At 36.6% G+C, this 23,536-nt stretch overlaps 1 protein-coding gene across 9 annotated transcripts in view; it reads right to left on the bottom strand.

The window, feature by feature from the left end:
- Nucleotides 1–23,536, bottom strand: part of SOX5 (SRY-box transcription factor 5) — a 1,093,182-nt gene that overhangs the window by 45,270 nt on the left and 1,024,376 nt on the right. For all 9 annotated transcript variants that reach the window (XM_065940365.1, XM_065940375.1, XM_065940347.1 and 6 more), the window contains one exon: nt 4,917–5,094. In XM_065940365.1, the coding sequence (XP_065796437.1) occupies nt 4,917–5,094 (178 nt within the window). The remainder of the gene's footprint in view (nt 1–4,916; nt 5,095–23,536) is intronic.

Here is a 23,536-nt window from a genome sequence, read left to right as displayed (position 1 = left end):
AAGAATAATATGTCCCAATATCTTCTGAAGACATGATGTAACAAAGACTCTAGATATCTAAATCCTTAGTTTGCGACTTTCATCTGCTTATCCTCCATACTTAGCAAAATGTATGGCATAGAGACAATATTCAATACCCATTTATGGGATGAATGAAAAAGGAAAGGATAAATAGATGACTGAGAAGAACATCTGAGGCAGAGAGGCTGCCAACAGATAACAACTAAAAAAGACAGCATGCAACCCAAAGACCATGACTGGAAGGTCTCAACCTCCACTGGCTGTGAGGTTTGGGTTAGTAACTAGGTGCTCACATGCATTTGTTTCCTTACAATTCCAACAGCAGTAAGAACTACAGAATCACAGGACTATCCTCACTGTGACAGGGACTTACTCACAATCCCTGGGTAAATGCTTAGCCTCTTTCAGCTGCGGTTCCTTACCTGGAAAATAACGATTTCTGACTAGATGGCAGGGATATTTGTTGCTGTTGTCTAGTCTCTCTGTTGTGTCTGACACTTTTGCGACCCCATGGAATACAGCCCCCCAGGCTGCTCTGTCCATGGGATTCTCCAGGCAAGAATACTGGGGTGGGTTGCCATTTCCCTTCTCCAGAGGATCTTCCTGACCCAGGGGTCGAACCCACATCTCCCGCACTGGCATTGAGCCACCAGGGAAGCCTTAGTTAAAGGTGTATAATTTTAAAATAAACAGTGAGAAAACAGACAAATGCTTTGATAAAAGCTGAAAGTTATATATATACACAGCAAAGGTTGGAAAGGCCAATAAAGGAAAGATAACATCTGGTCAAAAGATTCTAAAATTATCCATCAGTCTTCTCAACTATTCATGCTTTTTAAGGAACTTTCAATGGCACTGCCTCTCATTTGCATATCATACAAACGTATTCTTATAGAATGCAGAGTAATATTGCTCACCAACCTCAAAAACTCACACTTTATTTGTAGCTAATAGATATATAGCAAAGAGCCCCATGTCATTAACGAAAACTTAAGTTATCTTTCGATCCACAGTTTTCCCTGGTTTATTAAGGGCATAACACATTAATTCTTCTTTCAGGGGTGACCTTTACAACACCATTAATGCTCATAGCTTTTATCCCACTACATTATTACTCATTACGGTTTCAGCTTTCAACATCTGCATTTGTTGAAAAGAGAAAAGTAAATTGTAGTGGCATCGAATCCTTAGAAAATATGAGGGATGTGTATGTGGTGAAGGGCCTTCTCAGGGAAAGAAAATAGAAGAAGTTTCAGTAGTGGAAAATGTCAGATGATAAATGTCATTAAATACATTCTTGCCTTTCTAAAATATTTTGTCATACTTAATCCTCAGAATGCTGAAAGAAAAACTCCTCACATGACAAAAAATGCAAATATATCAGTTATTCCCTTAGTTAAAGATTCCAGTTCTGGGGTTATTACAAAAGTATCTCATACACCAACAGTGTCATTTTTATGAGCTTTCATGTCTATTATGGAAGTGAATCCTTTTTGCCAAATAAAATATTTTTCCTTTTACATGCTTCGAACATGAAAGCAAATCTTATCTTGGTGTCTACTTTGGATGTTGAGCAGAGTAACTGAGAGATCATAACAGAATGGCGCATAATGATAAAAAGAACACATGTGCCCCAAACCATTTTCAAACTTCTGAAAACCTCCATTTTCTTTGTTTCTCTTCTACGGCCGCCCCACTGGCCCTGACCGACTTGCTCTTGGCAAGTAATCTGGAAGCGAATGTTGTGGAGATGGAAGCATTGGAAACATACTCCTTCAGCTTTCTTTCTGTCCATCTCATAATTTCTCTGTAACTCTACCCATTTTCTCCCCTCATTTCCTCAGTCCTCGAGAAAAAAGGGGCATTTCTTCTTTCCAAAGTTAATGCTGTCTCATTTCTTCTTGATCTGTCATCACCCATGGAGTCTTTCATATATAAAAATGTCTCAAATTCATCTTTGTTTATGTATACACATATAATTTCCTATTTTAAAATCTGTCTCTACTTAGTCTTCTTAAAATATAATCACCTCTCAACACCACACTTACAAAAGGACTGATTCATATAGCCATTGCACTTTCTGTCTTCATGTGCTTCAAATCTTTGTAACTGGAAGTCTCCTAAACCATTCTACAAAGCCTCTCTGTTACAGTCTACCTATCCATGAGCTCCAGGTAAATCCAAAGGCTTTTCTTCTTCATGTTCTTTAATTTTTCTATAGAATGTGACATCATCAAATAACCCCGTCCTTTTTCAAATTTCAATTTGTCCTAGACAAGCAGGTCACTGCTTTCTCATCATCTTTATTCTAAGATGCTCACTTGTTCTTTATCAGTTTTCCTCTTAAAAAAAAAGTGTGGTGGCAGTTTAGTTGCTAAGTTATGTCCAACTCTTGCAACCACACGGACTGTAGCCTGCCAGCCTCCTCTGCCCATGGGATTCTCCCGGCAAGAATACTGGAGTGGGTTGCTGTTTCCTTTTCCAGAGGATTTTCCTGACCCAGGGATCGAACCCAGGTCTCCTGCATTACAGGCAGATTCTTTACCAACTGAGCTATGAAGGAAGCCAAAAAAAAAAAAAAAAAAGTGTGGTACTTTATAAATATGTCCAAAGATAGACTTTTGATTAAAGTTGGAGCCCAATTCCCCTTTCTCTGAGTAGGGCTGAACTTTGTGATTTTGTTATAATGAAAAGAATAAAGCAGAACAGACTGAATGACTTTTGAGACCATGGCTTTCTCTTTGCTCTCCTTCCTGGATCACTCACTCTGGGGAAAGTTAGTTGTCATCCTACGAACAGCTCTATAGAAAGACCCACAGGGCAAAGTACTGAGGTCTCCAGCCAACAGCCATGTGAGTAAGTCATCTTGGAAAAGGATCCTGTATCTCCACTAAAGTCCAGGTCCCTGGCTTCCATCTTGACTGGAACCATAAGAAAGACCCTAAGGTAGAACTAGCAGCTAAGCTGCTTCCAGTTCCTGACTCTTAGAAGCTACGAGGTAATGAATGTTGGCTGTTTTTAAGATGGTGAAGTTTAAGTTGGTTTGTTACACAGTAAGAGATAATTATGGGCTTCCCAGGTGGCTCAGTGGCACAGAATCTGGCTGCCAAGCAGGGGATATGAGTTTGATCCCTGGGTAGGGAAGATCCCCTGAGAAGATAATGGCAACCCACTGCAGCATGCTTGCCTGGAAAATCCCATGGACAGACAAGCCTGCATGGCTACAGTCCATGGGGTCACAGAAGAGTCACACACAACTTGGTGACTAACCAACAACAAGAGATAGCTACACAGCATATAATACCTCTGACTTTTTACCCCACATCCTTTCTTACCATACACACTCTTTGGTGAACTAATTTGCTCTGATGGCTTCCAGAACCTCATTAAGGAATAATTTCCAAGTCTAAAATTCTAACAACCCATTCACACACCAGATTTACTAATTAACAACATCCTCCTGAACTTCTCTACCTAAAGTGATGCCTTAAGTTTCAAATTCAACACTTATTTTTGTCTTATTCCAACCTACATCCACTCTGGTCCTCTCTTTCACAGTTCAGGGGGTGGAGGAGCATTATCTTTTCTATATTGTAAATTCAAAACCCCAGACTTCTCTGTCTCTAACTTGAACCTCACCAGATACATTTTACTGTGGATAAGTTACATCAATTAATCTTTAATGATATCTCTTCAACTTATTCTCTCCTTTGCTGTATCATTGGTTATTTCTATCTTGCATAACTTACTCTTGTCCTCCACTAAAATAGTGACTTGCCTGAGTCTAATCTTTGCTGTCAATACTCTTCTTAAAATTCTGGTCAAACTGCTGTCTGAAGAAAAAGTAAAAAATTTCTTAGGACAGCATCCCATCAGACTCCATCTGCCCCTTTCAGTTTTAACTCTGATCAACTTCCACTATACACTCATTTTATATTCCAGTCAAATCAGTGTATTTCTCAAAAATATGATATTTTACTCTGGGTTCTATCTTACAGTGTAAAATGCCTAGGGACACATCTTTTTTAAGGCTCCATTTGAATTAGTCTGTTCTTGATCCTTCCCAAGTAGAATCTAATACTCTCATCTTCTTGACTATAGATTGTTATCTGGGTGCTAGAATAGCACTTGCAATGGTTGATTTAAACTCTAAGACAGATAATTCCCCCCACCATAACTGGACCCTGGCTCCTGGAGGGCTGGTCTGTGACAGACTCCACATAAGTGCGTGCAAATAATAAACATTAATAAATGAGGGTTGAAATAAGTATTTACAGTCTAATTTATGTGTTACTAAGATAAAAATTACTGGAATTTTAAAAAGCTTATAGAAGCATTTTCCCGTGTTTGTTTACTCTACCGAAATAACAATCATGAAGAAATGAAGTGATCAACTTCTTATAATATTTTGGTGTAGTGAAGTAAATCTCAAGAAATATGGAACTGAAAAAACAACAGCAACAAAAACAAAAACTCAACGTCCTGATGGCTGACTATGATCCAGGCAGAATGGACTTCATCATTATGTATACTTCGTATACATCACACAAATGCAAATAAATTTCAGAGACTGAAAAGGCAAGTCACCTAACAACAATCTGGAACCAAGGCTTGCGGTGATTAGCCAGTTAGGCCTCTTTTTTGTAAACTTAAGAACATCAGTCACATCAACAAACATAACCAATTCAATGAGACTTTCAGGGGGGCATTAGCACTTGGAATTCAGTCATACATTTCAATTTCATGTTTAAAACAGACCTGTGAAGTTCATCATATTGAAATTCTCCTCTGGAACCAAAGCCATGCAGAGGCTATGCGTGATCTGTCATTAAAAGATGCTTTCATTCAATTGTCATAAACAGAAAATCAACATAAACAAAAGAAACAGAACTTACCCATTGTGCTAACTCTGGCGGAAGGACTAGCTAATGATGCTGGGACAGAGGCTTTGAGGGGGCCCGCCCCACTGTTTATTCTCAGAGCTGGCATATGGGGAGAGGTGGGTGATGTGGGTGATTTGCCATCAGAGGTCTTGGGTTTAGCTGATAGGTTCAGTGGCTGTGCCACTTCATCCTGCAATGATCATTAGAACATGAGCTGTGATAAGGAAAGTCTGATTAAAAATGTCTAGAAAAACATAGGCATAATGCCTGTCATTTCCCATCAAATACTCTACCAATCAGTGATCTAAACATTTGGTTTAAACATTACAGTGTTTGGTTAGCTGTCAACAAAGGCACTTTCAACTACATATTATGAAAAACCTTTTGTATAAGAGAAAGTTCACGTGCACTCAACTATCCAGAAAGCATGTAACTGATCCCACCTGTAAAAAATATTCTTAACAAAGATATTATTTGTACTATTCACTTTTATTGAGAGACAGTGCATAATTTTCATAAAACTATAATGTAGATTTGTTTTCAACCTGCAAAGAATAGGTATTGAGTCCCAAGCATCTTTGTATCCTGGTGCTTAGACAGAGTACCTAGAACCTCCATGATGAAGGAGTTAAATGGTGTGTACCTCTGATTAGAACTGTTCTCCAAATTAAACACAAAAAAAGAAGAAAACTTTCTTAAAAAATAATCTTTTTTCCTAGGTTTCACAGAAACACTTTAGGGTTTGATCTAAAAATGAAAATACACATAATTAGCATTATATTAACATATATTATTTATTTATATGCAACACTGTTCTAAACATTTAGCATTATATTTTTAAATATCCAGATTTCCCTTACAGTGTATTACATGGTGGTATGAAGATCAGAATATGGCCAGCTCAGCATGTATGGTGACTTCCAGTTGTTCTCTGCTTGAATAGGTCAAGTGTACATAGTTTACACTCTATTTTATACTTTTCCACATCAGCTTTTTTGTAAGTTCAAATATAAAATTTATGGGTATAATTATCACTAAAATGTCCATCACAATCTAAAAGAATCAGATTACCTTAACATTATATTACTATTCTTTCATTGCAAACTAAGAAAGTTATTCCTTTTTTGTGCTCTAAAATTGCAATATGGTGTCATTTGTATTTTACTGTTTATATAATCTCCAATTCTACCTATGTATTACTGTAGAACAAAAATTTGGTTCCCACTTAGCTTCATCTTCATTAGTCAAGAACATAAAATGTCTACTAGTAATAGGATAACTTGTTGAAAGTAGAACAATTTAGAATCAAATGGTGTGATCTTGTGACATGGAAACATATTAATTAATGTGGATAAAATTTGATATGTATATATTTACCCAAAAATTGAAATAAATCACTTTACAAAAATGGCATGATATGATATTTCAAGTTTATATTTTAAAAGCAATTTACTGTTATTTGATTCCATGGTTAGCGTCACTTAACAAACTCATGAACAGGCTAGGGAAAATCATACTTGAACTTTTTTTTCAATTCTGTTTTCTTTTTCAGAGAAAATAACAGTTATTTGAAAACCCATGAGATAATTTAAGTGGCAATCTAGGATCATGTTAGATGCATAAAAAGTTATTGACCATGATACCATATTTATATGAATTCATAGAACCTTGGAAGAAGGTATAATAATTCCATGTCTGGTTCAATATATAATTTTGAGCAAAATATTTTAAAAACTACAGGGTAAAAATCATTCCCAGATCTTTCAACACTTAGTGAGTGAGTGAGTCAGTCATGATCCTTATACATGATGGCAGAGCCCCAGAATACTGTGCCTTTTCACCCTATACTCCAGTGTGGATGAGAACTTCTCAAAATGCGACCTTTGGACTAGTGCCATCAGTACCACCTGGGAACTTGCTAGAAAGGCAGATTCTCTATTCTAGAAACTCTGGAGATAGGTGCCAGCAGCCTATGTTTTAACAAGCATTCCCAGGTGATTCTGATGCACACAACCATTTGAGAGACACTACCTTACATAGTTAAAGGGAGATTATTTAAAAATTTTATTTATGAGGCTTCAAAAGTCTCCAAAAACCTTCCTCAATATAAAGGGGTAACACTAAAAATACATAATGGTATCTCAATCTTTAAAATGTTATCAGAACATTGTAAGCTAATAATACAAAATGACAACATGTATATGCATAAAAAACTAAATGATGCTGAGATTCCATGGGTCATTATGGATTAGCATTCAGATTTTCTCTCTGTTATTCAGCCTAAAAATCCTGCCATACCAGAGTTTTATCAACTATTTACTGGGGCTTTCCAGATGGCGCCAATTGTAAAGAACCTGCCTGTCAAGGCAGGAGACATAAAGAGATATGACTTCCATTATGCAACTGTAAATATTGAAGGCACTTTTCCCCTTATAAAAGTTGTACCTGTCTGCTAATGTCTGCATGTAACTACTGGCTTTTGTCATGGTAGCCTGAAACCTCTTTTGACAGTATCACAGCTCTTGCAAAAGTTTTGAGGGGATGAAAGTGAAAGTGAAAGTCACTCAGCTCTTTCCAACTCTTTGGGACCCCATGAACAATACAGTCCATAGAATTCTCCAGGCCAGAATACTGCAGTGGGTGGCACTTCCCTTCTCCAGGGGATCTTCCCAACCCAGAGATCAAACCCAGGTCTCCCACACTGCAAGCGGGTACCAGCTGAGCCACAAGGGAAGCCCTTGAGGGGATACTTGGAGAAATTAAAGGTGGCCATTTCACTTGATTGTGCAGAAAGAAAGGAACACATTCTCAGAGGGGCAACAGAGATCTATGAACACAGGGGAAGCCAAGACTGAGTGTGTGTACTGGGGAGAAGTGGTGTTCATGAAGATGATGCAGACGTGGGTGCTGATGGGGTGATATGTCATATGCTTAGCTTTAAGCACTAACTATTATAAGCACACACTAAAAAAACTACCAAAAGCACTGATGACAGCAAGAGACCTGCTGGAGATCTTAATATTCTCCTGCATTCAAGGCAGCTCAGATATCTGAAAGCCAAAAAGGCAAAGCCCCAAGAACATAATAGAGGTTGACAGCTCAAAGCTGATAGATATATCATTCAAAATTGCCTCTCCTTCTCCTTCGTTGTATGACCAGGCTAATGGTATATAAGAACCCACAAGCCTGATCCTTATTCTGGTAACTACATAAATAATTTTTGACTCATTGTATGATATTATTTCACAACTTGGTTCTTTTAATAATTTACTACTGAGCTATTATACCAAAGGCCCATTATTCATGAAGAATACAAAAATTATAGTAGTTTTCCGTTTTCTATTAATTATTTTTTACTTGACTAGATGAAAATTTAAAAACCACAACTATAAAATGGAGGTGGACTATTTATGATGTGCATTCACATAATTACAAATATGCACCATAAATGCCAAAAGTAAGGCTTTTCTCTGTTATTTTTCATTTGTGCTATCTTATCATTTAGGAAGAACATGAAAACATCGCATGATTAGCCACTATTCTTAACAAATAAAACATATTTAAAATTATAAATAATTAGTTTACATATAAAATAATGTTATTATTTTGAAGGTTAGGAAAGCATGGAAAAGATGGCATTTATATGAAAGTAAACCATCAGGCAGTGAGGAAAGCAAGTTCCGTTTAATTATTGATACTTGTCCAACTGTTGAATGCGGTTGCCAGTTGAAAGTTTTGGAAATAGTGTATTTCATACTTTTATCATTTATACACAAAGTAATAGTTAACAAGAACTATTAGCTATGTTGCTGTTGAATAGCTCTAAACTTGTACATGAAATTATAAGGTAAGCATTTAAGCTTTTAAATGTGTAGCTAAGGTAAGCACGTCTTAACTAACTAAAGGTAATATTCTACATAGCTATGCAATTCACGATAAATATTTCAAATCATTTACTTAATATTTAATACTGTGAAGTGATTAATAACTTCAGAAAGGAAACGAAGGCTCAGAAAGGTCTAATGAAACCCAGGTTTTTGGACTCAACATACAATACCCTTTTCATTTACATGACGAATTTAAACTTAAAGAGATGCTGATGAAATATAATTTCTGGAATTCAGCCCTAAACCATATAATTCTATCACATAATAAACCACATAAAGTTCAGTATACATGCAATAAAATGAACTAACACACACATTTGGGACTTTATATATATAGTTTAAAAGTTGAAGCACAAGTTGTTAACTTGTTTTGGTGATTTTTTAAATGCTTCTCTGTTCATTACACCATATAGCACCAAAACTTTCCCTCAGTAATACTAAAGACTTGTTACATTAGTCTATTCTTCGTGAAAAATACCAAGTGTTCATGCATAATACGGCAGAAAATATAATAATTCATACAATAACGTGCAAGAGAATACTGTTTCGTACATCCAAATACAAGTTTTAGGAACCTATTCATGACTTTAAATTCCCTGAATAAGGAATTATTAAATCTTAGCTGTCTAGGATAGACTGCAAAACAAGGACAATCCAAAAAACATATAGTTCAGGAATGGCCCACTTACAGCTCTTATGAGTTGTCTGAAAGCAAACATTTCACTTAACATCGCTTGTGGTTACAGTACTAGAGATATTGCAGAGATTCTAATGAATTTGTATCCCAGCCAATGAAAAGCTCCCATACCTATAAATTATAAATTAGATAAAGAAAAGAACTTAATACAAATATACTGCCTTAGATGCACTGAAGAAATATCAATTATGATCATTAATGCAGCGACCATTTCCTCAGAAACTTAACACAGACTGTAAAATAACTATATAAAGGTAATATATATTCATTTGGTTTTCAAAGCTTAAGTTTATTCCAGGGTCTTCTCTTGTGGCTCAGAGGTAAAAAATCCACCTGCCAATATAGGAGACAAGGGTTCAATCCCTGGTCCAGGAAAATCCCATATGCCATGGAGCAACTAAGCCTGTGCATCAGAGATACTGTGCCTGTGCTCTGGAGCCCACGAGGCACAACGACTGAGCCGGCATGCTGCAACTACTGAGCCGGGATGCTGCAACTACTGAGCCGGGATGCTGCAACTACTGAGCCGGGATGCTGCAACTACTGAGCCGGGATGCTGCAACCATGGAAGCCCACACGCCCTCGAGCGCATGCTCTGTAACAAGAGAAGCCGCCACAATGAGAAGCCTGCGCACCGCAAGTAGAGAGCAGCCTCTGCTCGCCACAACTCCAGAAAAGCCCACACAGCAATGAAGACTGAGCACAGGCAAAAATAAATGAACAAGTAAAATTGCAAAATGCTTTAAAAAAGCCTATTCTAGAAAAACACATGTTACTATATGACAACTGCATAATATTCATAACTCTGTAATGTGCAAAGACCAAATTTGTTACAGAAATCAAACAATTTATCAAAGAAAAATCATTCTCCAGAATCCTGGAGGGTTATTTCTCTCTCCATACTCCTGAGTCTTCCTTCATGTTTTTGGTAAGGAATTCTAATAGAGAACTAGAGAACAGGGATACCAGTATCCTAAAGAAGTCTATCCCTTTCTCCCTATTTGCACTCTTGTCCTTCACAACATATATCTCTACCAACATGTGAGAACCTGGACCACCAGATGCACCATTAAGGATGTGCACATGATTATATTCTCCAGAATGAAAATTTCATCTTTATTTACTTTCTCTTCTCATCATCTAGTTGATGATGTAATTCACGTCATATCACACTTGTCTCCAAATCACTTCCCTAAATATTTAACTAAAGTAGTTACTGAAAATCAAACATTTTTTTGGTAGTTAGCAAATTTATAGCACTCTGACGACAAAGAACAAGACATATACACTTAACTAATCATCCATCCATTCATTCATTATTTATTAAATGGAACTTCAACTATATAGCAAAGGGTATTTTATGTTGGGCATTAAAAAATGCACATAACTTGACATCTAGGCATGTGGCTTTGAAGCTTTTGCTTTGTGTGTCCAGCAATAAAGATGTAAAGAGGTGTGCTTACATTTTATTCAAGCCCTGGGTATAGAAGTATGCGGAACTAAGTTTAACTTAAAATGAATTCTTTAAGGACAGTTTGTCAATGGATTTAATATGCTGTATAAATGGGGCTGCCCTGGTTTATCAGACCCTAAAGAATCTACCTGCAATGTAGGAGACGTGGTTTGATCCTTGGGTTGGGAAGATCCCCTGGAGAAGGGAATGGCTACCCACACCAGTATTTTTGCCTGGAGAATTCCATGGACAGAGGAGCCTGGTGGGCTACAGTTCATGGAGTCACACAAAATCAGGCATGACTAAGTGACTAGCACTTTCATTTATAAATATACTTTGATTCTCTAACAACCACGCAAAGATTTTATATATATTTTATACACACACACACACATGTATATATATATATATACACACACACACACACACACACACATATGTATATATATACTATCAGGCTACCTGCTGTGCACAATTTGAAAATCATTCTCATACCTATCATCAACACTCACGTGAAGGAAGTAGTGGTACTAACATACGGGGAGGAACAGAAGCATTCATGAAACATATTGCAAAATTAATCATGATGCTGCTATTATCCTCTCTGATGAAATAATCACATTAAAATAAGCATGGAAGCTACATGACAGACTGAAATGCATAATGTGCGCTGTGGCCACACCTCTCTTCCTTAGCTTGTGTTTACTTCATCTTTTTCTTCTTCTATTTTTATTATTCACTGTTAAGAGCCCTCTTTCACCTTTTGCACCCACATAAGGCATTTTCTCCCTACAGTTTAGTAGAAAAAAGCAGTAAACATTAGAGACCAAAACAAACATGATATCTCCAAAAATGACTGGTGTTTTCTGTCTTTTTCCTTCATGGAGAATTTAGATGAGAAATGGTTTACATTTAAGTGTGAGAGAGTCAACTAAATTAATATAATATAAAACTAATTTTAACAATCAAAATTATTTTCTTAGCATATGAAGAATTAAGAATCCTAATCAGGTGGCCACTCCTATGCCAAATTTAACTAGTAACTTCCTGGTACCTAAAAATCAAGGCTATCATTTTAGAGAGCATCTTACTTCTTAAGCCCTTTTCATGAACACACCCTTGCTATTGCACTTCCAGACTGCAAGATGCCTTGTTAGCCAGACAGAGAGCACTCCACGAATTCTCTGATAGGTATGCTTTTGCTGTCTTAATGCTATCATTAGACTTTATTGCCATTTAAATTCAAGTCTTAAGTTATTTAGCTGAGGGTAATATGTTCTAGCTTCTCATTTGGCTTCCTCATTTTGCCATTTTACACTTTTGCTTAATGTGCACCTGCTTCTTTTAAAAGTGGATGCTAGCAGTGTAGTTGGGGGACATTTGCTTCAATGTGGTAATTACGCATCATGTTTCCATTTACACTGTTGGCCCTTAATTAATTTAAAGGTATTCAAATCGTATACATCATCTCATTTGTTGTTTAAAATGTCCTCTGTTCTTTCCCTGAAAATACTTTAATAGATTTATTTTCCTTGTTTTCTGACTATTGATTTAAAGCCTCAAAAGTGTAAATTATACCCCAAAATACACCTACACATGCATTTGAAAACAAGATAGGAAAGATTGTGGCTTCTGGAATATTAGTAATATTTCACTACATTTTCTAATTAAAAAACTTCTTTGAAATTCCTAAACCAAAAAGATGCCATTCTTTTTACACACACAGTTTTTCTGTGATAGCTAGCCTCCAAGATATTCTTGTTGTTGTGCGGTCACTAAGTTGTGTTCCACTCTTTGTGACCCCATGGGTGGTAGCATGCCAGGCTCCTCTGTCCTCTACTATCTCCCAGAGTTTGCTCAAATTCATGTCCATTGAGTTGGTGGTGATATCTAACCATTTCATCCTCTCCCATTCTCTTCTCCTCTTGCTTTCTATCTTTCCCAGCATCAGTGTTTTTTTCCAGAGTCTGCTCTTTGAATCAGGTGGCCAAAGTATTGGTGCTTCAGCTTCAGCATCAGTCCTTCCAATGAATATTCAGGCTTGATTTCCTTTAGGATTGACTGGTTTGAACTCCTAGCAGTCCAAGGGACTCTCAAGAGTCTTCTCCAGCACCACAATACAGAAGCATCAATTCTTTGGTACTCAGCCTTCTTTATGGTCCAACTGTCATATCCATACAAGACTACTGGAAAAACTATAACTTTGACTATATGGATCTTTATCTGCAAAGTGATGTCTCTGCTTTTTACTATACTGTCTATGTTTGTCATAGCTTTCCTTCTAAGGAGAAAGCATCCAAGATGGCCCCCAATAATTCTTGTCTCCTGGCATTTACGCTCCTATGTAGTCCCCTCCCACAATGAAGAGGACTGATCTACATAACCAACAGGATACTGCAGAAATGATGGTTTGACTCCTGAGGCTAGGTCATAAAAGACATCACAGCTTCAACCTTCCTCTTTCTTGATTGCTTGCTCTGGGACAGGGTTTCTCAACTTCAGCACTATTGATTTTTGATTGAGTGATTCTCTGTTGTGAATGACTGTATATTGCAGAATGTTTAGCAGTATGCTTGGCCTCTACCAGTAGATGTTTCTAGTGCCCCAACCAAAGTTGCAGTGTGACCAAAAACATCTCCATACACTGTCAAATGAGTCTTCAGGGACAAAGTCACCCTTAGGTGGAAGTCAGTGTCATGATGGGAGGATACTTAACCAATGGAGAGACCCACCTGGCAAGGAACTGAGGGCTCCCAACAATAACCAGTACTTACATGTTGGGCATGTGAGTGAGCCACTTCAGAAGTGGACATAACCAGGAGAAGTCAAGTTTTCAAGTGACTGTAACCCCAGTGGATATACTAGTACCAGACAAGCTTTCAAGTGGCTAACCTCAGTTGACACCTTGGCTGCAATCACATGAAACTCTTAGCTAGATTGAACCAAGTGAACTACTCTCAAATTCATGACCCATAGAAACCATCTCAGGTAAGTGTTTATTGTCTAAAGTCACTAAATTTGGGGGTATTTTGGGAAGTAGTGTCCATCGCCAACTCCCGGAGTTTACTCAAATTCATGTCCATTGAGTCAGTGATGTCATCCAACCAACTCATCTGCTGCAGTCCCCTTCTACTCCCGCCTTCGATCTTTTCCAGCATCAGAGTCTTTTCCAATGAATCAGTTCTTTGCATCAGGTGGCCAAAGTATCGGAGTTTCAGCTTCAGCATCAGTCCTTCCAATGAATATTGAGCATTGATTTCCTTTAGGATAGACTGGTTCCATCTCCTTGCAGTCCAAGGGACTCTCAAGAGTCTCCTCCAACACCACAGTTCAAAAGCATCAATTCTTTGGCACTAAGCTTTCTTTATAGTCCAACTCTCACATCCATACATGACTACTGGAAAAACCATAGCTTTGACTAGATGGACCTTTGTTGGCAAATTAATGTCTCTGCTTTTCATATGATGTCTAGGTTGGTCATGGGTTTCTTCCAAGGAGCAAGTGTCTTTTATTTCATGGCTGCAGTCACCATCTGCAGGGATTTTGGAACCCCCAAAATAAAGTCTGTCACTGTTTCCATTGTTTCCCCATCTATTTCCCATGAAGTGATGGGACCAGATGCCATGATCTTAGTTTTCTGAAGGTTGAGTTTTAAGCCAACTTTTTCACTCTCCTCTTTCACTTTCATCAAGAGGCTCCTCATTGCTCTTCACTTTCTGCCATGAGGGTGGTGTCATCTGCATATCTGAGGTTATTGACATTTCTCCTGGCAACTTTGATTCCAGCTTGTGCTTCATCCATCCCAGCATTTCTCATGACGTACTCTGCATATAAGTTAAATAAGCAGGGTGACAATATACAGCCTTGACGTACTCCTTTCCCAATTTGGAACCAGTCTGTTGTTCCATGTCCAGTTCTAACTGTATGCTTTCTGCATACAGGTTTCTCAAGAGGCAGGTCAAGTGGTCTGGTATTCCCATTTCTTTCAGAATTTTCCACAAATTATTGTGATCCACACAGTCAAAGGCTTTGTTATAGTCAATACAGCAGAAGTGGATGTTTTTCTGGAACTCTCTTGCTTTTTTGATGATCCAATGATCATCATTTAAGTTTTAGATTACCTAAATTTTATTTTAGATTAACTTTCTGACTGCTACTTTTTAGCTTCAAAACGTTCTAAAAATAAACTGTAGAAATAGTTTCTGTACATTACTTAGAAGAATGTCATACGGGAAAATCTTTAGCTTACAATACCAAATGAAAGTCCACTCACAGAAATACCACTGAGTAAATTTTTTGAACTATTTGAAAAGAAGAGCAACAGGAGGAATACAAGTGTCAACAACAATATTTGATGAGAACAGTTATAACACGAAAGAGTATAAAATATACGGTGTTTCAGATTTAACCTTGGATAACCTCGTGTCCCTACACAGTTCCAAGTTCTTATAATAATCGTTAATTCATCCTTTGGTGTTTATTACATAAGGTTGATTGGTATTATTTTTTAAAAATGATTAACAGTTCTTCTACCAAGAGGCTAAAAGAAAGCACAGAGCAATGAGTTGATGTTAACAAGCATACCAGCTCCTCTCTTATTAACCTCTAAATATAAATCTCCAAAAGCTTTTAAAAATGCTCTTAGAGAAATTAAAGGGTTGACCATTCCATGAAAAGGAAGAATTAAATGTTTTCCTGACACCACCTAACCAGCCCTTAAACTAATAACTAGAGAGCATTTGTCACTGTTACATTTCTGTTAGTTCCACTTGGAGATATTTGAAAAAAATGAAGAACTGCAGAGTTATCAAATGATGGCATGGATTCACACACAAAAGAGCAGAAGCTCTCACAGTAATTCAGATTCACACATTAAAATTAAGGGAATGGAAGCCATAGCTGATCAAATTCTATTACCACCTCTCTGTTGGGAATGGTACTTCAACCCTATACCTGAATTACAAAACCAACCTTTCCACCTGAATCTACAGAAGGATTAAAAAGTAGAGCAGAACAATATAAACAACACCAATAAAAATGAGTATAGACTCTTTGTCTCACTGAGGTCACATATGTGTGTGTGTGTGTGTGTGTGTGTGTGTGTTTAGCTGTGTCTGACTCTTTGAAACCCTGTGGACTCTAGCCCGCCAGGCTCTTCTGTCCATGGGATACTCTAGGCAAGAATACTCGAGTGAGTTGCCATTTCCTTCTCCAGGGGATTTTCCTGACTCGAGGATAGAACCCACGTCTCCTGTTTCTCCAGCACTTCAGGTGAAATCTTCACCACTGAGCCACTGGAGAAGGAGCCGTAAATAATCACATGGAGGCCTGTTATTCAGAGGGGGAAACCCTCAAAAAAATGTGAAAAGAATGCGTTGATCTTGAACAAAACAAAATGAAATACTTAGAAGATCCTCAGAGGGCTAAAAAATTCCTTTAAAAATATCTAGACATTCAACCTAGGGACTGAAAAATACCTAGGGATTGAAATTTTTCTAGATCCTGGGAGAAGTTTGGTCTGGTTATAAGCAGATAGATCATCTTTAAACAGCCAACCCAGGAGAAAAAATGAGAAGAAATAGAAGGCACAATCATACAGAAGACATTTAATAAGAACTCTAATTAGATCAAAGATCTCATTTCTAATTCCCCCACATGCACGTATAGGTTCTAATGGGCTCAAATCCCCAGCAGTCTGGAGACCCCACTATGACTGACCACTTCATGTCTAATACAGTTAATCAGCATATTAGTGTATTCTGGGGAGACGTGAAAGAGGGTCAAATTGTCTAAGGCTCAGAATCTTGGACATGGACATGCACAAGTGTGGGTTTCTGTGTGTGTGAGTATGTGTGTGTGTGACAGGTTTGAAGATGAAGGAGGCAAAGCAAAGGTTAGGGAAGACTAAGGTGACACCTTGTTATTAGTGACTGTAACAATCATACCACTGTGTTTCATTTTATTGTTAGTTGTTTTCCTGAAGTGTTGATGGCAAAATAATCAGATTTTAAGTAGTTTAAGAAGACTTTAGACTTTAAAGGGATCTTTATGGATTAGCTGACTACTCACACTCTTTACAGAACAACTTTCTTGCGGGTAGGCATGAGTATATTGTCTTTTATTACCCACATATAGTTTGAATAGAGAAATACTAAATATTAACTAATAAATATTAATTAAAATATATAGTTAAGATTACTCAGTGACTCAAATTCTGTTTCTATTTTTTTCATAAAGTGTTTTAATAATTTTTTACATCTACATGCATTGTGAACATCACTTTGACTAGTGAATAAGAAAATAGGAGCATATGTACCACCAGGAGGTATCCCTTAACATTTGAATCTTTTCAAATGAATTCTTAACTGCAGAGCTCTTCCCAGTCTTCAGAACATTTCAGCCTGTTCTTCTTGCTTTCCCCATTAGGGTCGAAGCCTTGACATCTCCGGGAGCCACCGGTTTCTACTCAGAGATGTCAGCTAACAGAATCATTGTTAGTAACTCCTTAGTGAGAGGTTTCCTGTTAACTGGACTTGGAACTTTACTAGATCAGTGCATTCAAACGACAACTCTTTTCACTTCATTCAGTGCAGACAGATAGCAAAGGGGCAGTCATGGAATACAATGGGTGCAAAGTCCAAAGATAAGTAAAAATAAAACATAAATGCAAAACTCATTTCTCTCACTTCCATTTGTTTTAACCCAGACTAATTTTCACCCATGAGAGTAATATTCATGATCTTCCTTTCTTTTTTTTTTTTTTCCTATTTTTAAAAAAATTTTTTATTTTTCAGTGGGTTTTGTCATACATTGATATGAATCAGCCATAGAGTTACACGTATTCCCCATCCAGGTCTCCCATCCCACCTCCCTCTCCACCCGATTCCTCTGGGTCTTCCCAGCCCACCAGGCCCGAGCACTTGACTCATGCATCCCACCAGGGCTGGTGGTCTGTTTCACCACAGATAATATACATGCTGTTCTTTCGAAACTTTCTTTCTGAATATAGATTTAGAAGAGTTGTCCCATTTGTCCTGGTCTCATTTTTTGTTGTCATGTGACAAGTTTAGTCTTTAATTTGTCCCACAAGCACCTTTTTTAGACATTATCCCCTATGGTGCTAGTCATGGGGAGAAGGAATTTATATTCCATTTGGTGAAGCAGTCTGCAGACAATGAATGACACAACAGTTTGAGGCTATGTAAGTTGCCTTTCCCTTCTCCAGAGGGAATGGATTGCCATTCCCTTCTCCAGAGGATCTTCCTGACCCAGGGATCAAACCCAGGTCTCCTGCCTAGCAGGCAGATTCTTTACCATCTGAGCTACAGGGAAACCCTTGTCAGTTGCTAGAAAATTTTAATACAGTTAGCTAACTCTTGAACAACTTATAAGTCTGGGGCAGTGACCCCCTTGCACAATCAAAAATATAAGTATGACCTTTGACTCTTCCAAAACTTAACTGTAAATAGCCTAAGGTTGACTGGAAGCCTTACAAGTAGCATACAAAAATGATTAATACATATTTCATGCTATACACCTATTTTTATGCATTCATGACATACCTTTTTCTTATTTTTTCTATATTTCTATGCTATGCAGTTTGTCTGCAAGTTTTTTCAGATTGTCACAAACCTCCAAAAAACTTTCCCAAAATATTTGCTAAAAGAAAACCTTCATGTGAGTGGACCCATGCAGTTCAAACCCACGTTATTTAAAGGCCAACTGTATTAAAAGAAATATGATTGTGATTAATCTCAAAGAGTGTCATGAAAGTTCTGAAAAAAGTCTGTATTTTATTTAAACTTTGTCACAATGTGACTGATTCACTAGTCTAGGACTGGGATGTGGATTTTTGATGTCAGATGTTTAATTTAAACGAAATTTTCAGAACTTTTCAGAAGGTTATAATTTCCTTATTCTGTTGATCCTGACACCTTTTTCTGAAGAGTCTGAAAATACAAAAAGGTGTCAAGGGTATGAGCCTTTAAAACATTAAGTAATATAAAATTTGCTATTTTGGATTAGATGATTTTTTACTAGAAATAATTATTTTCCCTTCTTTAAGATATTCATCCAAAGCAATTACTTTCCAATTGTTATTGACAAAGTATTTTTTCCTTTTCTCATAATTAATCTATTAGAGAGTGAATATAACAAAAGGCATAGTACATGCCAATGGAATACGAAAATTATGCGATTATATTATAAAAATTATACCTGAGAAGTTCTCCTCACTCCAAAAGAAATGCTGACTTTATAATGTAATTTTGTCACCAAGAGAGAGAGCTTTCAAAAAAGAAATAAATGCTAATAAGTCTTTACACTATTATTACATATATTCAGGGAGAATCAGTTAAATATTACAAAACATATAAAAGTTTAGAAAGTTTAGTAATCCAAATACTAATAAATTTAAAAAATAAGTTGAATACTTTTATATCTGTTCATTTTAAATCCTGCTTTTCTAATATTATTCAATTTACACCCTGACATCTAAACTTTATGTTACAAAAACATCCTCATATATTTAGTCTTATTTTACTTTAAGTCTCCCAGCAACAGTGTGAGACATTATAAATCTTACTTCACAGGCAAAGAAATTGAAGTTAGAGTTATTCAAAGATTTGCCAACAGCCATCACTTTATTAAGCTTGGGACTCAAATTCAAGTTACTGACCTGTAAGTCTAGGCTACTTTTCAGAGTTGCATCTCTATTAGCTAAATGTCAACAGGGAAAAAGTTGTTAACAATAACTTCTTCGAAAACTCAGATTAATAACTGAACTCTTGCAATTTCTTCATAATTCTGAAGAAATTCTTATACCACATTATGATAGATGCCATTATGAGCTTAATTTAGGTAATATTAATCTGGGTTCTTGCAAAAAGTTTACAATATCAAATCATTAAATATTTTAACAAAATAGCAATAAGTAAATTCCAAACATATTCATATAACTAAATTATATTCTTTTTACAAAAGAGTAAATATTTCAAATAAATGTATAAACATCCTCAACACTATTATCTAAGTTGACTTGTTTCAACATAAAATATGTCAATTTATTTATATATCCAAATGCTGTCCATTCATTTAGAGAGGAACTAATATTGCAAGAAATGAAGCACAGGTTGGCAAAGACCTTTAGCTCACCTACTGGCTTGACCAAAGGCTATGACTCCATCCCAGGTTTACTTCAAATGAGTTGTGTCAAGGGTTACCCACAGGCCATTTTATAGTGATTTATAGCTGATGTCTCCAAATCTTCTTTTATTTTAATGATAACCTCAATAGAATCATTAAGGCATTCTTTGTCTTCATGGCAGTGACCAGGAGGGAACTGATGTCTTTAAAAAATTCTAAGGGATGAGGATTATTTATACAGAATGGCAGTTTTTAATGTTGCACCCTGGAGACAAACATTTTTTTCCTCAACATATTGAAGATGCTTGGCTTGATTATATATTCTGCTTATTCTTGTTATAATATTAAATTCAAGGTATCTTCCAAAGAAAATTCAAAAAACATGAAAAGACTTAGAACTGAGCATGAGGTTTGAGTCTGATTTTAATTATAATGATCTCAAATTTGTATTAAGCTCTTACAGCCTCGTGATTCTTAAGTGTCTGTATTGAGTTAAGCATGCCATAAAGCATGAGGAATTGCAAGACTGATTTATCAGATATTCATTTAAGAAATTGTCAATTAAAATAATTAATGTGTAGTGAAACTCAGCTGTAATGCCTTATGCTTAATTTTTCCCAACCCATAACATTAAAAGAATAATACATCCCACAAGTCTGGATGGCTTGAAAGATTTTATACAGCAACTGTAATGATATCATTACATAAGAGTTTCAATGATATCTTTTCAACAGAACTGAGGAGAAAGGAGGGCATTTACCTATATTTAACTTTATTTTGAATGTTGCTTTGGGTCATTAGATTGCCAAATAAAGGGAATCTGCATTTCTGGTTATTGCAGTAAAGAATGGAATATATACATATATATTATATATACTGTATATAACATCAATAATATTTATATAGAAGCAAACATGTATATAGAAGCAAACATGTATAAAATATTTCTCTGCCATACTTGAGTAGATTGGCCTAAAAGAGAAGCAGAGAAAGATAATATTATAAAAATAAGAGAGAATAAAACATTCCCTCCTAAAACTTTAACTGTCAGTTAAACAGTATAACAGAAGTAGCCTGTATTAATATAAGCCTATGCCTTGCATTTCCGCACACACTTCATTCATCAGCATACACAAGGGAGGCCATTCACTTGATGTGCTCATAGTAAACAAATTCATGAAGCTAATGTATAAAGCAGAATACCAATTAATTCTTTAATTTAGACCTGAACAGAATATTGCTGAAATTTTTAAGATATTCTTTTTCTAACTTTAGGATTCCTCAAAAAATCAAATTTTCACTATCAGAATCAGGGCAAAGGAAGTAGTGAGGATAATTATAATCTGTGTCCATGGGTTCCACATCCACGGACTCAGTCAAATACAGCTGATACAGAAAGCCAATTGTACCATACCATTTTACATAGAGGACTCGAACATCCTAGAATTTTGGTGTCCAAAGCAGTCCTGGAACCAGGACTATACTTCAGGGATGACTATACTTCACTCAGACTATAGGAAGGACTTGCAAATTATATAAGTTTCATTACATATGATATCTCTCAAATGATCAGAGCCCTCATATTTCCTGAATCTAGTGTGAAAGTCTGTTAGGATAAACAAGACAAACCTTACTTTTAGGGTACATATGTTCTTTCTACATAGTACAATAGCACTATTTTACTATTCTTAGGTACAATAGTAATCTGCTTAATGCTGCACTGAGATAATTCTCAAGCCGTGGATCTTTGGTGCTTCCATCTAAGGAGTCCAAAATTCAGACATATTTTTGAACAAAACAGCTTACTTCCACAGATAATTTGCTTGTTTGCTTGTTTACTCTTTTAATAGAACTGGAACAATGACTGTATGTCAAGTATTACACCAGGTGCTAAGGATGAATACGATAAGCTCCCCATCATCAAGTGACTCAGAGTCACACGAGGGAAGGCAAGCGCAATCAAGTGTTGTAAGAAGGCATGCTCAGACCCCATGGACCTTAGCCGGCCAGGCTCCTCTGTCCTTGTAAATTTTCAGGCAAGAATACCGGAGCAGGTTGCCATTTCCTACTCCAGGGGATCTTTCTGACCCCAGTATCAAACCCATGTCTCTTGTGTAGGATGCTGGGATCCTATACCAAGAATACATGTCTATGCAGTGTGGTCACATATGACATAATAGCCAATCCTATGTAGAGGTGATAGTTGAGATAGAGCTTATGAGTTGGTGCAAGGCAAGAGAGAAAAGTGGAATGAAGAGGGCAAAAGCATTTCAGAGAGGTAGAATGGCACAAACACAGGCAAAAAGAGGTAAAATAACATGACACATGAGGAAGTGATTCCATCTGGGGCACAGACTGCTGAGATTAGGAGAAAAGTAGAAATAATTTAGGCTAGTGAGGTGAGTAGGGGCTAGATTACAGAAAACCAAGGCAAGGTGGTCAGACTTACACTTTTAGACATTTTTATCTTTACATTTTTATTCTTCTTAAGTTCATTCCAAACTAGAGATATGTTACAGTTAGTTATTTATTTATTTAAAATTCAGATGAAATTCAATACTCTACTCTTTCATACCTATATGTCCTTGCAGAGGTTATCTCATTTTCCTTTAAAAATCTTCTAACTGACATACCTTCTGGAACCTTTTCATTTTTCTCCTTGACTGTATTGGGAACTTTTTTCCTTTCCTCCATATTATTCTTTGATTATTACTTAGCCTATGGTATTTTAATTGTTAATTTATTTGCTGTCTTTCTCATTACACTATATAGTGTTATTTATCATTCTTTTTTATTCTACAAGTGTCCTGTATAGTATGGGCTTCCCAGGTAGCACTAGTGGAAAAGAACCTGCCTGCCAATGCAGGAGATACAAGGAGACGCAGGTTCGATTCTTGGGTCAGGAATATCCCTTGGAGGAGGGCATGGCAACCCACTCCAGTATTCTTGCCTGGGGAACCCCATGGGCAGAGGAGCCTGGTGGGCTACAGTCTTCACGGTTGCAAAGAGTCGGACACAACTGAAGCGACTTAACATGCCTGCACCAGTGTATTAAAGGTGTTAAAAAGCTGTTTATCGAAGAAACCTCAATAAATGTTGTTTGACAGCTTCTAAAAGTGACGCTAGAAACCTCATCTATGAATAACAGTCATTACACAAATTTTTAAAAAATCATATAAACCAGTGAACAAACATATAGCATTGTTTCAAGAGAAACATCAAGTCTATTGCTTGGAGTATGTCTCTTTCCAAAGGAACATATTCCCATTCCTATTTTCTTGCTAGAAGATACTTCATCTAGGATAAACCATATTTTACTATCTGTTTATTCTAAGTGGATCTTGTTTTTAAAACCAGGATTTAAATATATTTTGAAAGAACATTTTTTTAAAAGTTAATATTTTTGTCTCATTACATTTCTTAATGTTTTATTTTATATGTCTAGAATTCT

The sequence above is a fragment of the Muntiacus reevesi genome, chromosome 1, assembly GCF_963930625.1.
Source record: "Muntiacus reevesi chromosome 1, mMunRee1.1, whole genome shotgun sequence".
In the NCBI taxonomy this organism is placed as follows: domain Eukaryota; kingdom Metazoa; phylum Chordata; class Mammalia; order Artiodactyla; family Cervidae; genus Muntiacus; species Muntiacus reevesi.
The sequence above is the reverse complement of the archived record's forward strand: the minus strand, read 5'-3'. Positions and strand labels throughout refer to the sequence as shown.